Below are 20,428 nucleotides of genomic sequence, written 5' to 3' on the forward strand. Positions count from 1 at the left end.
CCTTTGTGCATTCGCAAATCCACAATGGCAGCAACCTCCTGGTGGATTTCTCCATTCACTATGAGCACTTCCGGCAGCAGGGCGTCCAGGTGCCAGGCGTCACAGGGTGCAGCTTTTTTCAGGAGGCTAATGTGGAAAACCGGGTGGATGCGGGAAAGCGTTTTTGGGAGCTCGAGTTCAACTTAGACTGGGTTAATTACACGGGAGACGTGGAAAGGTCCGATGAAACAAGCCCCAAGCTTGCGGGTCCCCGGCAGGCCCCTTAGGTTCCTTGTAGACAGGTACGTGTGGTTCCCCACCTTGTAATCCACTGGGCAGTGTTTGCGGTCCATGAAGCAGTTGTAGTCAGCCTTGGCCTTAATCAAAGAGTCCAGTGCGGCGTGCCAAGTGTCGCACAGGGAAGCAATCCATTCCTGTAGGTCCGGTGGGCCGTCTGGGGGCTTCCCCTTCAGGGAGAAAGGTGAATTGTCATGGCCGTAGATTACCTTGAAAGGATTTGGCCGGTGCTGGAGTGAACTGCGTTGTTATACGCGTACTCTGCAAATGGGAGTAGAGCAGCCCAATCATCGTTGTGTTGATTCACGTAGCAGCAGAAGTATTGCTCCAAAATGCTGTTAACCCGCTCAGTCTGGCCGTCTGTTGCTGCGTGGTATGCCAACGAAAGTCCCAATTCCACCCCCAAAAGTTTCATGAACACACGCCAGAACCAGGAAACGAATTGTGGCCCCCAGTTGGAGATGATTTTGCTGGGGGCCTTATGGAGGCAGTAGACATGGGTCAGGAACAGGCAGGCCAGCTTCTGAGCCAATGGGAGCCCCCGACAGGGGACGAAGTGGGTCTGTTTCAAGAAAAGGTCCACCCACCCCCCAAATGACCGATTTCCCGCTACTAACTGGGAGGTTCATAATAAAATCCATGGAGATGTGGCGCCACGAAGCCTCAGGGCTGGGGAGCGGCTGTAACAAGCCTGGCTGTTTCCCCGTCACATTTTTAGCTGCAGCACAGATAGGGCAATCGGCCACGTAGTCAGCCACATCTTTGTGGAGGGACGACCACCAGAACTGCCTCCTGGCAGTGATTTGGCATCGTGGCAGCCTGCTGGGACCCGGCCGCGGAGCCCTGCCAGGATGTAAACCTTGTCCCCCCTCCACCAAAGGCCCCCCACTTGGTGAGGGTACCAGCCACCCAGTCTGCATCCGGAATGGAGTTCAAGTGAGTGCGGAGATCCGTTTCGAGAGCCAGAGGGAGGGTGTGGGAGGTAGTATCCTCAGTTCCCTGCTGGCGTGAACGGGACCTGGTGACCACCTGCAAACCCAAGTTGGGAGGGGGGGAACACCGTGCCCACAGTAAAAGGAAGTGTGGAGTTTAAAGCATTATGTAAAATCAAACACCCAAGATAGCTTTTTTATTTGCTACAGTTGAGAAAAATGATCAAGCTCTAGAAGCCCAATTCCAGAACGAGAACCATTCTAGAGAAAGAGAATTCCATTCAATATTCCTGCCTATGCTTCTAGGAAGAAATTTAAAAATGATAAATCTGTATTTAGGATTATTGTCTTGACGTATATATCCTGTTCCAATAAAAACTTAGGCAGCTGCTGGGTACTGTTCTGAGTTAAATATTCACATACAATTCCAATCCCTGTCCAAAGTTAGGAATCTTTGCTAAACAATCCATTCAATTGAAAATACAAGAATATTTTCCTAGGAGTAAGCCCAACTGAAAGCAATGAGACTTCATTCTGAGTAAAGGTCCTTTGGTTTGTTACCTAGATCACATCTTGGCAGTGCCATCCTAAGCAGAATTATGCTGTTCTAAGCCTACGGACTTCCATTGATTTGGAAGAGTGTAACTCTGCTTAAGATGGCACTGCAGATCCCTGCATGCAAGCACATTCAGTTTGCACACAGGTCATTCTCGTGGGCACATACCGGTAAGTGCTAAGGATTGGCAGTTAGCTGTGGTTTTCTGCCATGTGTATATCATGCAGCAGAACCACCATGCAGGTAATCAGCTCATGGATCAACATAGACACATTGGCTGTGTTGCACTTCCATTGCCCAAAGTGTCTGATGTGTAGGAATATGATAGCATGTGAAATTGTATTGTCCAAGGCTTTCACGACCAGATTCAACTGGTTGTGGTGGGTTTTCTGGGCTGTATGGCCATGGTCTGGTAGATCTTGTTCCTAACGTTTCACCTGCATCTGTGGCTGGCATCTTCACAGACTTTTCTCTATGATACACCTCTGAAGATGCCAGCCACAGATGCAGGCGAAACATTAGGAACAAGATCTACCAGACCATGGCCATACAACTTGGAAAACCCACTACAACTGCATGTGAAATTGTTTACTTCACAGATCATAGTGCTGCATGAAGGAGGAGTTTGGATTTATAACCCCGCTTTTCTCAATCATAAAGAGACTCAAAGCAGCTTGCAGGCTCCTTTCCCTTCCTCTCCCCACAACAGACACCTTGTGAGGTAGGTGGTGCTGAGAGAATTCTGAGAGAACTGTGACTTGCCCAAGGTCACCCAGCAGGCTTCATGTGTTGAAATGGGGAAACAAACCCGGTTTTCCAGATTACAGTCCACAACCTGCTCTTAACCATTACACCACACTTGCTCTCAAAGTGAATTAATCATCTCAGTACATCTATTACTCAATATTGTCGAATCTGTGGATACTTCAGTCCAGAGACTGGAGCCTTAAACAGACAAGACAGCTCTTTTGACAAAAATGCCTGAAGTTTGCAGAAAAATCTGAAATATTAAATGCTGAGGGTGAAAATAATAGAAGCAGCAACTGTAGCTTCAAGAACTATAAAGCAACTATAACAGCACAGCTTTCAAACCTTTGTTTCTATCTGTCAAAGGCTGTTTTGATTTTTAATGGAGGACTTGTCAGGGTTAGGCCTGGCAGCAGCCACCAGCCAACTTCCTGCCATGTAACTTGCATGAATCATCCAGGAACAGCTGCTTGCTGCTGTTCAAAAGCAGCCACTTCACAAGTCAGTGTGGTGTAGCAGTTACAGTTTCAGAGTATGATGGGTAGCCATGTTAGTCTTTTGTGGCCATAGAAAAGAGCAAGAGTCCAGAACGACTTTAAAGACTAACAAAATTTCTAGCAAGGTATGAGCTTTTGTGAGTTACTTCTTCAATCACAAGTATCTGTGATTGGCATACTCTGCCAGAAAATGTGTTAGTCTTTAAGGTCCTGTTGGACTCTTGCTCTTTTCTACAGTTTCAGACTAGGAATTAGCAGAGGAAGATTCAAATCTCTACTTGGCCAAGGAAGCAGACTAGGTCGCATGCCATCACACACACTCAGCCTCACCTACCTCACAGGGGGTTGTGAGGACAAAATGGACAGAATGATCCCCAGTGTGGAGAAAGGTGGTGGTGGTGGGGGAAAAGTAGCTAGTTGGAGGATGGAGAGAAGGGAAGGAAGCAGGGAAAGGTGAGGATGTGGGGGTTCTCGGGAGGAAGGGGAAATGAAATATTGTTTGCAAGGGGATACAAGGTGCAAGATGTTGCTGCTTACCCTCCAAGCAACTATGCCTGGCCCAGTAGCCTGCGCTACACAACTTGGTCAGTTTTCTTCTGAAGAGGCTGCCAGGATGAGGAAAGGAGGGGAAGCTGAAGATATAACGGCAGATACAAGTAGGTTGACCGGGGTAGGTAGGAAGAAGAGAACCAAGAACAGGGAAGACACTATGGTGGCTTTCAGGGAAGGAAAGAATTAGTAGGGGAGGGGACATGAGATGCCCCCACAAGTCCTTACAGTTCCCCAACTTGTATATTTCTATTAAAATGAGCAGAATAATTTTGTAGGCTAATCTGTAGACACTACTTATTATTGATCAATACATTTATATAATGAGTCATCACCCTATTTGACATCGGAAATTTTTTTTGCTCCAATCCAAAAGGCTAATAGCCAAACCATGACATCTTGTCCTTTACAACACTTTCCTTAATTACATTGTGTTCCAATTATATGGGATTACTTCAAATGAGTCTGAGACAGGATAGACTGATGGAGCATAAAAAAGCCATACAACACCTCAACCAGTGGAGCATTCTCTAGACTTCCTCCAGAATCACGTTCTACAAGCCTGGGGCTAAAATAGAAAATGTTCATACTTTGGCAAAGGAAATATGAACATGTATAAGCAGAGGGCACAGATAAGAGAAGCTGTTCTTAACAGTGTGCTGATCTAGATGGGGAGTAAATCTTTTAAATAAGAAAGGCTTAGGTCAAGATGGAAAGAACTGGCATTGTGAACTGAGCTCAGAAATAATTGGAAACCAACTGTTTCAACTTAAGACTAACGGGACCATAGCAATCCATACCAGGTCAGTAACAGGCTGTAGTGATTCGCACTGATTTTTCCAAGTTCACCTCAAGCCACACAGAGTGCATTACGGTAGTCTGATCCACTGTGAATTGTGGTTGGGCAAGTTTCCTAATCAAATGATGATGGTAGGAAACACTTCTAACAGCACCAACCTGCTTTTCAAATAGGCTCAGTAGGGGCCAGAGGCACTCCCAAATTACCATCTACTATAAACTTCTTATTGCCCAGCTCAACCTGTGCAAATAGGGGTGCTTCTTTCAGTGCCAGACAGCCACTTCCTGCCATCTTCAATATGGCACCAAGCAGTTGATATATCTTGAAAAGATGCCAATTCTGAGTAGGTTCAATACTCTTAAGATAACAAGGTCACCTTCAAGTCAAATGTCATGTGAAAACCAGTTGGGTCCCTGTATTTTCATGATCAGACTTAGCTTTTACCAACAGTGCAGGCATATCTTGATTATTTGTGCCAAACACCAGTTTGACACGACTGAACAATTTCATTGGTTTAGATATTGTGTCTGACTTCCATGTACTACTCTGGTATGGAGCATACTTCACCCCTCACCTAAAATGTCTGCTTGCACAAGATAAATGATTTTAATTAGCCTTCCTGCAAGGTGAAGTTTTAACAGAAGAGGAAATATGGTCTGCAGAACGACTGTCTAGCACACATGGAACTTGTTTAGAGAATCTAAGGCCAGATCTTCAGGTTGTCATATATATCTTTCTAAAGGCAGCAATTTTATTCCAGAATGCATTTGGCAAACTTGTTTCGACAGATTAAGTGGGGTGTTTAAATGTTGTATGTTTCAGTTCTTATTTCTGTCCATTTTTAAAAATTCTGTGTTTGTAATCTGTGCATTTTAAAAATCTTGTTATTTGGACTATTATTTTTCCTTGCACTCTGGTGTTGATTGTTAACCACTTTGAGTCAAAAAGTACGAGGTAAATGTTTCAAATAAATAAAATGGAATAAAACAAAACCATTGTGTAAAGCACTTGGATTCTGCTGCTGTTATATCACAAGCATGGCTTTCCACCATGTGAACACATTTTACTACATGAAAGGTTGCTCTTATAGGCTCTTTAGTACATTCTACTAGACTTTTGAGAAGTATCTTACATTAATTCACAAGTCTGGTGGACCAAAAACTCAGGTTCAGTGGTGCATTTGAAGATTCCTAGGCTTTCCACTTACATTTTCTTTTAAAAAAGTACTACATTCTCAGAAACTACAATGAGGGACAAAACATGGGTTGAAAATACTGCAAAAGGAATTTTAATCCTTACTTCTCTGCAACATTTTAAAAATTTTCTGAAGATAAAAACACGCATTGGCTGCCCATGAGAAGGTCCTCCCGCTCTTGTTTTGTTTTCTTATCGCCTAGATGCAAAGCACCCAATGCATTTCAGTTTATCAGATGTATATTAATAGTTAATGCAGAGATACTATGAAGACAGCATATATACACACAGTGTACCTCTGGAAATAAAAGTACGGTACACCATGAACCTAATGAAATAAAAAAAAAAAGATTGCTGATAGGACTGGATTTTACTTACAATGGAGCTTACCAGAAGATCATAGATGACCAAGATGCAAGAAAGTTAAATAACAAAAAAGAACTTGACAACCTGAAAGTGCAACCTATTTCTCATTCTATCACCTTTCAGAGTAGACAGTAATAAACACCAAGGGACCAATTTGAGAATCAAGATGAGTGGGAGGGTTAGATAGAAAAGACAGATATTTAAAATGGGTAAAGTGGGTTAAGATTAACAGTGCAATGCAGTTACTCCACTCGAAATCCATTGAAGTCAATGGGCTGTTCTGGATCGCACTGTAAGGGACCTCATTACAAATGTTTAACAAATCTGATAATGGTTTGATACATTATAGGGGCATGTAAGTTAGATTGAGGAAAAAATAGATAGTATATATAATTGTTGGTGGTCCCATTTTGGTTTTGTACAAATAAGATATTATTGGGGCTAACTTTATAAACATGGGAAAAATAATTAGAAAAGTTGGTATAAAAGAAAATTAGTTTTCTAGAAATATCATAGGGTGAAGGTAAGATGGAGAGACAGTTAGCTTTCTTTTTCTTTTAATTCTTTAATTCTGATCTTTTATCTATTAAATGTCACTGTATGGGCTGTTGGTCATTTTTTGGAGACAAAGGTTGAAACTCTGTATTTCTTGCTCATTTTCTTATGTAGGGTGGCAGGTCCACCATTGTAGTTGCTGTAGATTAAAAAAAATAAAAATATTTAAAAAGAAATCAAACTCAGACTTCTACTTATTGCCTGGACATCCCAATGGGGGGGGGGGGAGAGGGGGAGATAATCGCTCTCTGGAGGCAGCACAAGCCTATGCTAGTGGAAATGCCAGGGCGCTTACCCCAGCAGAGGGGCAAATCCACTGGTTCCCGGTCACTGTACGGCCCTGGGACAGCTGGCTGCAGCGCCCAGCTCTGTGTTGGCACTCCCAAGCCGCATCAGCGTAGGTGGGGACGTGGCGAGGCCATTCCTGGGGGTGGAGCTGACATTGGTCGGCTTCCACTGACTGTTCAGTTCCCTTGAACCAGTGAAGGCGACCTGAGGCCCCTTCCGCACATGCAGAATGCACTTTCAATGCACTCTGCAGATGTGTGGAATAGCAAAACAATTGTGAAAGTGGGCTGAAAATGTGTTATTCTGCATGTGCGGAAGGGGCCTGAGATACGTCAAATTTTCTGGGGCACATCTCTGCTTCCCCCTAAGGGGGATTCTGGAAGGCCTTTTTTTTCCTTTTGGGCATCTCATGCTGCAGGAAAGCCCTTTGAAAGGGGTGGGCTGGCGCCAGAATCCCTGCCTGCCAGCCCACTCTGGATTGGGCTGCAAATGTGCTACAACTCACTTCTAAAATAAGAATTCAGAAAGAAACTACAGTAGATAAAATGAGCAAAGAATAATACTGAAGGTTCTTTTAACGCTTATAGAATCAAATAAATTTTTCTTTATTCTGTAAAAGCAAACTGCAGCAATGAGGTAGGAATTATTTGTACATAAGAGTACAAATGAAGACAAACTAACATTCCCAAGCACGATCCAAAGCCTGATTTAACAAAAGTATGCTGCTTGCATGCTTTCCCCCTGTACGTCGTCCATGAAGCCAACTTGGATTAGCACTACTTGGTTCAGTGATGCGCCCAAGGTATTTTGTCTGCTGCTGAGAATTACATATGGGGCCCCAATTCCTGGATGCAGAGATCCTGGGGAACTGCAGGCATCCCAGTTCCTGGATGCCTGTGTGATGCATTTACTGCCCCAGGAGGTCATATGACCTCCAAAATCTGTGCGTGTGTATTATTTATGCTAAACAGAATTGCAGCGGTACATGATTAGAACTGTATTATCAACTAGAATCTTACCACTAACTGTCTTCTGCACTGTAAATAAACACATATGCAAGGTACCCATGTTTTGATATGTATTTTTATTTCCCTGCAGTTTTCACTTATCAAGAACAAGTAACAGGGAAAGTTGTCTGAACTAGTGCATAAACAAACATTCTGAAACACCACTACACATATCTAATTTACAAGAACCGTATAAAAAAAGTCACTAAAACACTACACTACGAAGGTGTCCAACGCTTACAGTCAGACTTTTTCCAACCCGTTACTTGCCTTGTAGCCACAGGAAAACTCTCCAAAATTGAAAGACAATCTGCCACAACCCTCCCCCCTCCCCCACCACCTGGGATGGCTCGATATCTAGACATCCAATAATTATTGCAATGATATATAATGCAATACATACCTGGTAAAATATCATTTATGTGGTGTGTTACAGTTAAAAGCCGGTTAAATTATGCAGACTTCAGATAAAATATAATCAGTTGAAAATTTTCTTCATATCTGCACAGTTTAATATGTGCTAGATGCATAATTTTTACTAGTCAGGTTTTCTGTGTAATTATTTTTTATAAACTGGTATTATAAATAGAAATATACATTCAAAATATATGGAAAAGTGGGTTACTACATTAAATTTGCATGTATCGATCCATCCCTTTCCCCTGCACAGTAATAGAAAATACTATTTTGCCTTGAACTTCATATTTGACAGTGAAATGCCACTAAAGTATTTACCAAAAAGTCCATCTAAAATTGTGAAACAAAATGAACCAAGTGAAAACTTTACATTTCCTTTAGAAAAAAATTACAAGAATTTTTCCTAGCTATGAATCTTTTAACTTTTTTTAGACACAAAGTTGGATTTATTTTTTACAAGATACAAAATGTAAACATGGCAAAATAAATAGTTAAAACAAGTGATGCAGGATCCCATTTCATGCTCATGATCCCATTAAAGAATTATTTTTAAATCCATTCAGTTGCAAATTCAAGTGCAAAAGCATGATGATGAATATCTACTATTCAAGTAACAGAAATAATATTGATGATACAAATAAACTATTTTACAAGGTAGTGATTTTCCCAATTTTACAAAATGTACATTATATCGACTTTATACGATACGATAGTCCATTTTAGGTCCATTTTAATTCCCTGTGATCCACAGAGTGCTGTTTTGCATTCAGCTGGAATATAAATGACTACACCATCAGCACAGGTCGAACCACTGCTTTGAGGTTATGTCACTTCCATTGCGACTGTTGTCTCTGCTATTCCATTTAAACCCAATCTTTCTGGTTCGTGGTTCTCTCTGAAAAAGACAACAAGTAACCGTTACATGCAGAAATGCCAGTACTTCCGTCTGTCTGGGTTTCCATCGACATACTAGGAAGGTGTTTGAAACGAGCAGGCAACATCCACTGTAATATCAGAGGTCAGATGTGTTGGTTAAGCAAGATTAACAGTGGATAGAAGGTGCAGCTTGATCATTTGTTTCCCGAAGCCTCATAAAACCTAGAATCAACTAGGCCAGGGGTAGGGAACCTGCGGCTCTCCAGATGTTCAGGAACTACAATTCCCATCAGCCTCTGTTAGCATGGCCAATTGGCCATGCTGGTAGGGGCTGATGGGAATTGTAGTTCCTGAACATCTGGAGAGCCGCAGGTTCCCTACCCCTGAACTAGGCATACAAGTTTCTAAAAAATGTTTTAAAAAGAATAATCAAATTAAGAAAATACACTCATTTTAAATGTTTCATATAGACTGCAGAATTTATCTTTTGAACACAGCTGTTCCATTCTATGGGCACAGCATTTAAATTTTTTTCTTACCACAAAAGTACCCTGCCCCAACTCAAATCCTGCCCTCTATTACTCTGTACACACCTTGCTATGCTGCTGATGGCGCTACTAGGAGTCACCTTTGGCACTCTGTCCATGCTGGCAGCAACTGTGGCAAGTTTTAAGGCTGTTGGCGATGGTGCTGAAGTCCTTGTATTGATATGTACATTGACCGGAGAAACAACACTGACATTGTTGAGGTGCACGGCGTTTGTGAGACAAGAATTGTTCATAGGAAGCGTCTGAGGACTGTTTGTGCACAATGCTGGGATTAAGTGGTTTGTGGTGGTGTGGCCAACTGTCCTTACAAGCTGTACAGTTGAGATCCCTGGGCTAGATGACAGAGCCATGTTGGTGGAGTACAAAGTTTTTGATGTTGCTGTTAAGAGACAAACACACTTCTTAAGATTTCAAGCACATTTAAACAATAGAAAATATTACAAAAAAATAAAACATAAACCACTGTAGAACTAATCTAGAACTAAGTATTTATCTCATTTTATCTCCTTTTGCATGTAATCTGAAGTAGATGTTGGCTTGTATTCTACCAACTGTTGCTGACAACAGAATAAAACTTCTGTCAAAAAGAGGTGGCAATGTCTACCAATTGTCTCCCTAACCTATTCATAGAAGTCCACTCACCAAACAGAAACAAAATTTCAGAGGGGCTTACCAGGCTGTAGAGGTAAAGAGAGGCACAAAAATCTCTCTCTGTGACCTCCATCAAAGTGTTTTGTAGGATACAAACCAGTGACTGATCCAGAGAGGTCCAGTAGGTTTCATGGCAAAATGGGGATTTGAAATGAGATTTACTTAGTCCCAGTCTAATGCTAACTACTACAGAACTGGATGACTTTTCTTTCTAAAATTCAGGGCAAGATCCAGAAAACCACTTTCATGTCAGAGCTTGCATATGCCCCACCACTTTGAGAAGATGGGGCAAAAAGTAGCAAGAGAAATGATGAGTGTCCAGAAGCAGCCACATACTTTTCTAGCTCACTGGCCAAAAAGACAGAGATCACAAGGCAAGAATAAGAAGCTTGTCCAGTAATTTGCTTCTCAAGTATATTTGCTCACAGCTCATGCTAGTCTCATTCATTTCCAGTATTTCTTTTCTCCCTCCCTTCCCCCCTAGTCTTTTGTTCGGTTTCTTTCAAAACACAGTATCAGCATTCTTCCTACTCTTCACAAATGCTCTATAAATAGTAAGAATTAAGAAATTCACACCTGAAGGCTGAACAACACCATTGATATTGTGGCTGGTGCTCTGTTCCTTCGTCACTTCACTGCGACTGGGAGCAGGTGCACTCACCACTGCAGATGCAGCAAAATGGGCGCTGGCCGAGTCAAGCGTTTTCGACATGCAGTCAGAGGTGCTTGAGCCCTGTGGAAGTCACACAACAGGTACCATTACTGACTAATAACAAAACACATCATTAATCTGATGCCTCTTATAGGAGACACAAACTAAACTAGAAGTTTCTAAATATGATACAGATACCTTTGGGTTGGGAATTCTGCCCTTCACACCGTTCTGCCCTTCAATTACTTTGAAATTCTATTAGTCAGCTATGAAACAAGAAGCAGTTCTTCAAGATATAACTTTCCATCCTTACCACAACATAGTTGCCCCTGCTCACTCAGAAAATGCTTGTCAGGTCTGTTTGCTGGGGAAAGAGAATAACTCTGGAGCCCCAGTGTGCCTGAAAATATGCTGAACTGAAAATGAGACTATCTGGGGTGTGTGGGGAAATAATATATTTCAATTGGTTGCAAACAAAGCAACTACAAACACTATTCACACTTCTGAAGAAAGGAATACAAATATTTGCATTTGATATAAAATGACTGTGTAGCCATATTTAATATAGGACTGAAGTATTAAACAACACAGAGATGCTTTTACAAAGATGGTTGCAATATGGTGCTTAGAGTAAGACATTACACCCCGCCCCCCCCCCACTAGGGTTTGTGAGACAAACCTACTAGGATTGCAACCACTATGAAACTGTCAAATAAGCTATCAGAATTACCATGAAAAATATCTGTAAAACAAGGGCTCCAAATATATTACAACTACACTGAGTCACTCCATCAGTGTGGGGCAATCATTCTGAAACGTTCTGCCTCTCTTCCAGGATTCTGAACCAATCCTTGTGATTTAGGCCCCATGCAAATCCAAATGATTGTCAGCCAATCAGAGCCCATGGAACTGCACTGGGGTGAGCCAGTTTCAGCTTATGAAGGATGAGAAGATAGTGATTTTGTGGCTCAGAAAAGGAATGTCAGCATAGCTAGGGTTTTATTTAGGGTTTGGGGGTCAACCTGTTTTAGTGTGACAACCTTTGTTATTGACTTCCACCTGTGTCTTGTCTGCCAAGTCACAAATCTAAGAAGCAAGGTTCTCTATTGATCTCAATAGAAGTAATAGCCTAAGAGTCCAATGGGGGGGGGGGGGGGGGGCAGTAGTGGCGGCCGGGAACAGTGCTGCTGTGCTGCTTCCACAGAGGCAATCTGCAGCACAGGCACAGGGGGAGAAAATGAAAACCTGGTGTAAGTCTGTGCCGCTGGGATTCCCAGCATGAAAATGCACTCAGGAACTCCCACCTGCTCCATGCTGGCGTAGGCATTTGTGGCAGCAGTCCACTGCCACAGGGCCACTTCTGGGTTGGGCGCTGTGATAGTTAGCTGCCAAGGTAAATCCCTCAGCACTGGCATCTGTGCCACTTTGAACAGTGCTGGTGGCATGGGTACCAGCACAAGCCTTCCATCACTTCCAGTGTGGCTTCAGCCCCGCCTCCTGTGGACTGCACAGTTAGTCTATCTAGCAAGATTCTAAACAAGAGACCTTTAGGGAGCACATGACCTAATTGCTACCAATCTTTAAAGCTTGTGTCTTTTCTTTTATTTGATTGCGGGAAGTTGTGTATAAAGAATCTATAAGAAAGGCCAGAGTAGGGGGACTGGATATTCATCAGTCCAAAATGCAGTTGCCTCAAGAGCCTTCCCTCCTCTCTCACCCCTAGCCATCATACCATCCAAGCAGTTTGCATGACACAACCACAGACATGAATAGTCAGCAGTGAAACATAGCCCACTTCCAATATCATAGCGATTGCTATTGTCTATCTCTCTGCCCTGGCCTTGGATAGCCTGATCACATCAGACCTTAGAAGTTAAGCAGAGTTGGTCCTGGTTAGTATTTGGATGGGAGATCATCAAGAAATACCAAGGTCACTACGCAAAGGCAAGCAATGGCAAACCACCTTGGAATGGCCTTGAAAACCATTCAGAGTTGTTGTTAAGTCAGTTGTGACTTAACAGGAGAAAAAATCTTTGACTGCACAGTTCATGCATTCCTGTCTACATTGCCTGGGAGATAGCCAATTGAGGGTTTGTTGCATGGGCAAAAAATAGTGTGCTGTGAGCAGAGGCGTAGCAAGGGGGAAAGCGCCCGGTGCACTGGTGCGTCCTCCGCCCCCGTCCCACCCTCACCACACCCCCACAGGGGCATGCATTCCCCCCTCCCCCGGAGCTACACCTCTGACTGTGAGCCAGTTTAAAGTGTACCAGCTCCATTCCTAACCCTAAACCTTTCATAATTTCAAGTTCCTAAGGAAAGGTAGAACCGCTCTAGAATTAAGTTGCTGGTATATGAAAAGACATTTTTCAGGACTGACCCATTACCTGTGCTTTTGGATGTGTCTGTTGGGAGGAATGCTGAGACTGCTGTTTCTGCTGGAGCTGAGCAAGTTGCTGCCTTTGCATTTGAACTAACTGCTGTTGATGTGTTTGGAATTGTTCCTCTGTAATCCCCCCTGTTACTGTAGAAAAGAAAGTGATTGTATTTAAATTTACATCAAGATTCAAAGCACAATTACAAGAATGCTGAAGTTATTTTACACAGATTTAAATTACCAGGAAAGTAGAACGCAGTAGGTCAGGCACATGGTCAGTTAAGCAATGAACAGAAGCTTAATTAAACTATTCATTTTAATATTTTAGAACTGGCTTCTTGTCTGTTGTGCTCTACAGCACAGTCAACCGCTTGCTTCCATCATAACATGAAATAAACAGTTTATTTATCTGTCCCAATTTTGCTTATGGAATTATTAACTGTGTGCTGTATGCATCAGAATGTCCATATCATGTGTACTTTTTACATGCCCCAATATGCCTTTCTACTGAATAAAAACATCTGGAAGCACAGTGCCTGAATGAATAGGTTATATTTCTTTTAAAAATGGAATCATATTGGAAATTTTTTAGAACTCAAGATAACATCCACGTTTTAACCTACCACTGATTATTTAAATGAACAAGTGAAATTAGTTCCAGATGGATACCCACGTTAGTCTGTAGAAACAGAAAACAGGAGTTCAGTGGAACCTTAGAAACCAACTTGCTTCACTGAATTAATCTACAATTAATGGGCTGGATCCAGCAGAATGCTTCTGTGGATAGAGTGTAGCATTTGCATCTCCCGCTGCAGCCCAAAATGTCCCCCAAATGCTGACTTAGATAGGAGCAACATTTGGAGGAGGGAATTTAGGTTACTGCTGGATGGGAGGGGCTAGAAAGTCAGACTCTGCAGGATCTAAGCCATTACTATCAGTAATACTCTACAGTTCAATAGGATTCTTGAGGAAATTTCACTTTAAAAATTATGACATCTTATCTCCGTTTTTAAAAATTGGAGATATCCTAATAAAAGGATTTTTTTAAATGAAAAAAGCACTACCAGTTCTTACATTGGCAGGTTAGCAAGGTGACTGCCAAGAAGATTTCAGGCTGGTCATTCCCGTAGGAAAAAGGGGAACGTGCTGCTTTGCGTTCCATATATTAAAAGAAACACAACAACTTTTCCTGTTATTTCTTTGAAGAAAAAAGGTGTGAATGCTATGCGTTCATCATTTAACATACTAGTGAAGTTGGTGTTAACCTTTTTATAGCAAGCCCATTAATCATTTTTAGCACAATGGAGTTCAAATTCATATTTCTGTTAATCAGAGACCAGAAGTACATGTGTGGGTTTAGGTTCTGATACATACATTCTGTATACCAGAAAGCCTGCTTTTTACTATTTCTAAATATATTTCTAGATAATCACTACTGCAGAAGTCACCATAAATTCCCTATAAGCAATCACCAGCTATAACTAAGAAGGGGAGAACTGCAACTTATAAGATGCTGAAGAGAGAGGGCAAGTAAGTCTAGTCTACATAGTGTCTGGCATTATGATTGAAGCAAGACAAAGATTTTCCTCTACAGAGGAAGTAGAAAGGAGAACCATAGATTATGCTTACTTTTTACTGAGCTACAAAGGGAGAATTTAGTGGACTACATAATTGTTATTGTTGAGGAACATTTCAGAGAGTAGAATTCCTCCATTTTATTGTTTGGTCATGTACAGTGCAATTCGAAGCAGACCCTTCAAAACCTAATGACTTCAATGGGCCTAGGAGTGAACCATTAGAAAATTAAGAATATCCAAGCCCAAATTCATTGCAATTATGTATGGTAGGAACACATGGGATAATTAGAAATTGAACACACTGTGCTTTGTAGGATTGCAATTAGAAATATACCCAACTAGATGGCAGCCTATGTTCTCCAGACTATGGCTCAGCAACTGGCAGTCTTGTATTGAATCCCACTCCCAAATATCAAGCTAGCTGACTCCTTGGGTTTATTTGAAAATTGCTCACAGGAATCGAAGGAAGACTGATAAAAGGGTCATACACATTATTTCTCCCATATGTTCTCCATTCTCCTGTAGCCAGGAAGAAAAGGTCTATAATAATTAGATTCACCAGTAAGCTATCCAAGGATGGGCCTCTGTGTAATATTAGCTGGCTTTAGACAGCAATTTGCAACATGAACGTATATATATTCACAAACACCAACACCCTGCTGGCACACAGAAGATTATCAGACTGCTTCATTTTGTGAAACCATTTAATGAGTTTCCTTTCCAAACCCAACAGAATTTCAAACTCGATCAATAGTTCCCACATCTCCCAAAAGCAATAAGATATCCAAAAGAAACAGAATAACTGATAACTGTAGTTAAGAACAGCAATTAAAAGAATGAGCTATGAACTGAAATAGATGTACAAATCTTAAATCATATACCTCCCTGACAGCCTTGTGCAAGTCACTACATCTCAGCCCCTCATATGTAATATCAATATGATAATACTGGCATACCATACAGGCTGTTGTAAATGAGACAAATGTTTTTAATACTGTTTCACCTACCACATAATAACAATTGCTAAATTTTCCTCACAAATTTATGTGATCTTGCCCAGACATTAAATACAGAAAAAGACTAAGAGGAGCACCTGGAATTTTTACTGATTTTGTATAGGTAGCAAATTCCCTGAATGGTTTGGGGTAGATCCTTCCCAAATGTCAAACTCTATCCCCTAATAGTGCTATGTAGTTAAGACATTTTTGAACAACAAAACATAGATTTCACATATGTTGTGCCTAGTGCTCTCCTGTTGTGGAACATATTTTTTTGCAGATGAGGAACTGAAAATTGTTACTCAAGAAACAGTATTTACTGTTATTGTGACTACTATGGCTATACACATACTGCACTACTACCCAACATAAATGCTGCATCCACGCTGTTTTTCAAAAGCTGCTCTACATTCCCTGTTCTCCTGGGCGAGAATACAAATCTAGGCAAAGGTAGAGCCCTGTGCAAGCCCTGGGACATTACTGACCCATGGGGCAACATCTTATCATGACATTTACTAGGAAGTCTATGTACTGGGAAGACTGTGTTTTTGGGATGGTCTGCCATTGCCTTCCTCAGTCTTCTACACTTTACCCCCAGCAAGCTGGGAGCTCATTAAATCAACCTCAGAAGGATAGAAAGCTGAGTCAACCTTGAACTGGTTATCTGAAACTGACTTCGTTGGGATCGAAATCAGGTTGTAAGTAGAGCTTTGACTGCAGTACTGCACCTTGCTACTGCTACCACAGGGCTCCCTAAAATACATATCTAGCCACTTTTTTAAAAAAAAAACAAACCCAAGGGTAAACAAACAGCATCAAAACATTTTCTTTCATTTTCTGGAATGCAGAGAATGTGCCAAAGCATCACCGTGGAAAAGTAACTTCTCACATTCCACTCTTCCAGACTGATTTTGAGAATTCCTGATAAGAGTTGGAGTGAAATTTTAAATGTGAAACTTTTAAATGCTGAAGACACATGAAGTCAATCCACAGCTTCTGGACAACATTAAAGTGCGTCCCAAGCATATTTCAGTCTTTTTTTAAAAAAAAAAACACCCAATAACTTACCATTCAGTGCTAACAGACAAATGTTAATGACACTATCACACAGATTGTAGGATAAAACTCTGTATTGAGCAATCCAGAAATTTTGATAAGAATATAGGATCAGAGACTTTGAACATTTTAGTATATACTAAAGCACCTGTTTCTATCACTTTGTTATAGAAACAGGAAAGCATTGCTGACTTAATAGGCAACATAACCATTTTATACACTGCTCACAGAATATACCAGGAATAAAGATAATTAAGTTCTGCATTCCTTAAATGCAGCTTATAATATTGCTGCTACATGGCGAATAAACAATGTTGTGCGTGCTGCGATTCTGAAGTAGGACACAAAGCCTACAGGCTGTGGTATCAGTTTTAAAGTGTAACTTCCTGGGAAACAACTGGTATAGTCCTAAGCAGAGTTATTGAAGTCAATAAATGGTCCCATGTGCCAGTCTGCTTAGACTGCGGTATTACGGTTTTTATTTTTTAAAAAGGCATACAAGTCTCCTGCTCCTGCAGCTACGAAGAAATGCTTGGAAATATGTGTTGAAATCTTGCAAGCCAAAGGGATGTTGACTTCAAGTAGCTGAGGAAGTGTTTCAGTGCCCTGCACCTCCTCCCCCAACCACAACTAGCAAAACTACAGCACAAAATAGAGCAAAAACAGATTTATGGAGAGCAAAGTATTCAAATAGGCTTAATTTGCATAATTTTCAGGGTGTGCTGGCCGGGCAGGGCTGTTTCTTTGTCCTTAAAGGCACTTTGTGACACAGAAGTCAGAAAATTCCACTTTTGGATTACCTGGGTGCGGAATTTCAGGGGTTTTTTGCTAAAGGATGCACAACACTGGCTATAAATCTCAATGTATGAGAATGTGGCAAACCTATGCATATATTCTTAATTGCACATTACTCCACGTGCACTGATGGCAATATTATCAACTGATGATTAGCTTCACATACTCAAAACAGGAAAAAATATGCTATTCTGACATACTGAACACTAATTAAAAATCCAGTAACACAGGTATAAGAGATAACTTCCACTGATGCACTTATGGCAAAACTCCTTATGGGTCTAAAATGTGCCTACCTATGTGTAACTGAGCGGCTTTAACACCATGTCACTCTGCTAGAACAATAGCCTTCCAATTGTGGATCTCAGAGCACTCTTGCTGGCTTTGTGAGCCTATAAACGGCTTCAGTCCTGGATACAGCCCTGTGCATCCTCCCATATATTCTTGCCCAGACACTGAGGTTGGAGGGGAAGGTCTGCCTGGCTGTCCCACCCACTTCAGAGGAGAAGGAGGTGAGGGCAGCTGAGAGGACCTTATCAACAGTGGCTCCTGCACTATGGAATGTTCTCCCAACGGAGGCCTGCCGGGCACCTACTCTTCTGGAGTTTTGGTGCCTGGTGAAAACCAACCTCTTCACTTGGGCATTTGGCTGATTCCCCCTACTGGGATGGGGGTGGGGGTGTCCTGTATACTTCACTCACCTTTGGGGGAGACTGGGGTGGGAGTTTTATAACTTGGAATATTCTACGGTTTTAGGATTGTTTTTATAGTGGTACTGTATGGGATTTTATTATGCTTTTATTGTAACCCACCCTGAGATTATTGTAAAGGCCAGGGAATAAATCAAAATAACAACAATGACGACATCGATAACAACAAGAACAACAACAGTATAACAAAGCCTGCCTGTTGGGCTGTTTGGGAAGGACCTGATGCACAGAACATTGTTTATTTATTTATTTGATTTTTATACTGACCTCCCCCTAGGGGCTCAGGGCGGTTAACAACAATATTATAAATACATTAAAAACAGTTAAAATGATCTACCCTTCCTAAATTTGAGAACTACCGGTATATTTCTTTCGATGGCGTCAGAGTTCTTCCCTCTTTATTCACTATTCTTCCTGCCTCCTGTGAATCTGTCTTGAGAATCATGGCAGGACAGAGATGTCAGGCCATTCTGAGGTGGAGAGGGTTCAGCTGTGGCCTTCATACTTGGTTTACTCCTCACTAGGGTGTGTACTCCTACTTGTGTTTCTTGACCCCAGTTCTTTTGCTTGCTGCCCACTGTCCTAGTCCTGACAACGGCAAAACCATAATTCTGGTTCCTTCTCTTATCATGACTTCCAAACCAATAGGTTCTGTTCTGTATCTTGAAAGGCTAGAGACCACTGACCTAGATTGCTTGCCATGAGCGACTGGCAACCTGTAAGAGTGATTTATTAACAAATCATCATCATTCCATGCCTACATTTAACCGAGTTAGGCTGCAATCCTATGACACACTTACCTGGAAGTAAGATCCATTGAATAAAGTGGGAAAGCCAGTGTTGTACCAGGGTTAGAGTGTCAGACTACAACTTGGACGACCCAGGTTCACTTTTCTACTTGCCATGAAACTCACTGGATGACCTTGGAATGGATAGCTTCTCTCGCAGGCTAACCTACCTCTCAGGCTTGTGAGAAAAAGGGGTAGGGAGAACCTTATAGGCTGCCCTAAACTCCTTGAAGGAAAGGGGGGAGAGAAAGGTAGACTTGCCTTTGAGTATATATGTACAAGATTGCAGTGTCAGTGGTTCATGCATCAGTTTGGCAGAAGATTACAAAACAGTAAACACATTTTTACTTTGGTTCTTTGCGAGGCTGGACAATTCCAATGGAAGTTTAATATGATCAACCTAATGATACAAGGCCCAAGACATTCCTGGAGCTATCTGTGATAAACATTAGTCCTGGCTTTATTTTCACTGGAAGTGATGAATGCATCACATTCTTTAATCATTCATTTATTTGTTAATTAAAAAGGACAGATCTCACTAGTATTTACTGTATTTACTGAGGGCTGGTATATTTATTGAGGGTTATCTCCCAAGTAATCATATCATTTTTAATTTACCAAATATTAAAAAAATAGTACTACCAAGAATCAGTCCACAATCATCTATATGAAAACCGTGTAATGAAATAAAATGTTTAAAAATACATAAAGGATTTGCACATACAGTACTACAAAATGATTCCCAATGGACAGCCACACAATTCTTATGGATAGTCTTCAGCCACATTCCAAACACAACTGGAAATATGCATTTCAACATTTCAAATCCTTGCCTACCTGATATGCCATTCTTGCTGGTGTTCAATAAAGCGACAGATGGTGCAGAAACTCTTTTATTATTCACAGCCTGCCCTGGTTTCCTTGAGATACATTCTTCGCTATCACTGTCCTGTAAGTTTAGTAGCCTCGGCTGGAAACACTGCAGTCGACATGATCTTATATTGCTTAGTATTTCAGAAAGCGAAAGTCTGTTTTCACAATGTTTATTGGAAGCATTGGTCCGTGAAAAATTAGAAGAAAAGTCTATGGTTTGGGAAGAGCTTGAACAACTGTTTAGCACATCAGGATCAATCTGTTTCAGGACAGGATCGTGTTCTGTAGCTATCCGGTCCATCAACACCCTATTTTAAAAATAAAATAAAAATATTAATACAGTTAAT

General features: G+C 41.4%; 1 protein-coding gene across 1 annotated transcript in view; it reads right to left on the minus strand.

Moving 5' to 3' along the window:
- Nucleotides 1-7,824: 7,824 nt before the first annotated feature.
- EPC2 (enhancer of polycomb homolog 2) overlaps nucleotides 7,825-20,428 on the minus strand; it is an 81,294-nt gene continuing 68,690 nt past the window's right edge. Inside the window, exons 10-14 of the mRNA XM_048484752.1 lie at nucleotides 20,046-20,389; nucleotides 13,295-13,431; nucleotides 10,835-10,991; nucleotides 9,653-9,986; nucleotides 7,825-9,078 (exon numbers count right to left, since the gene is read on the minus strand). Coding sequence (XP_048340709.1) covers nucleotides 9,006-9,078; nucleotides 9,653-9,986; nucleotides 10,835-10,991; nucleotides 13,295-13,431; nucleotides 20,046-20,389 — 1,045 coding nt within the window. The 3' untranslated portion in view covers nucleotides 7,825-9,005. The remainder of the gene's footprint in view (nucleotides 9,079-9,652; nucleotides 9,987-10,834; nucleotides 10,992-13,294; nucleotides 13,432-20,045; nucleotides 20,390-20,428) is intronic.

Source organism: Sphaerodactylus townsendi, linkage group LG02, assembly GCF_021028975.2.
Source record: "Sphaerodactylus townsendi isolate TG3544 linkage group LG02, MPM_Stown_v2.3, whole genome shotgun sequence".
In the NCBI taxonomy this organism is placed as follows: domain Eukaryota; kingdom Metazoa; phylum Chordata; class Lepidosauria; order Squamata; family Sphaerodactylidae; genus Sphaerodactylus; species Sphaerodactylus townsendi.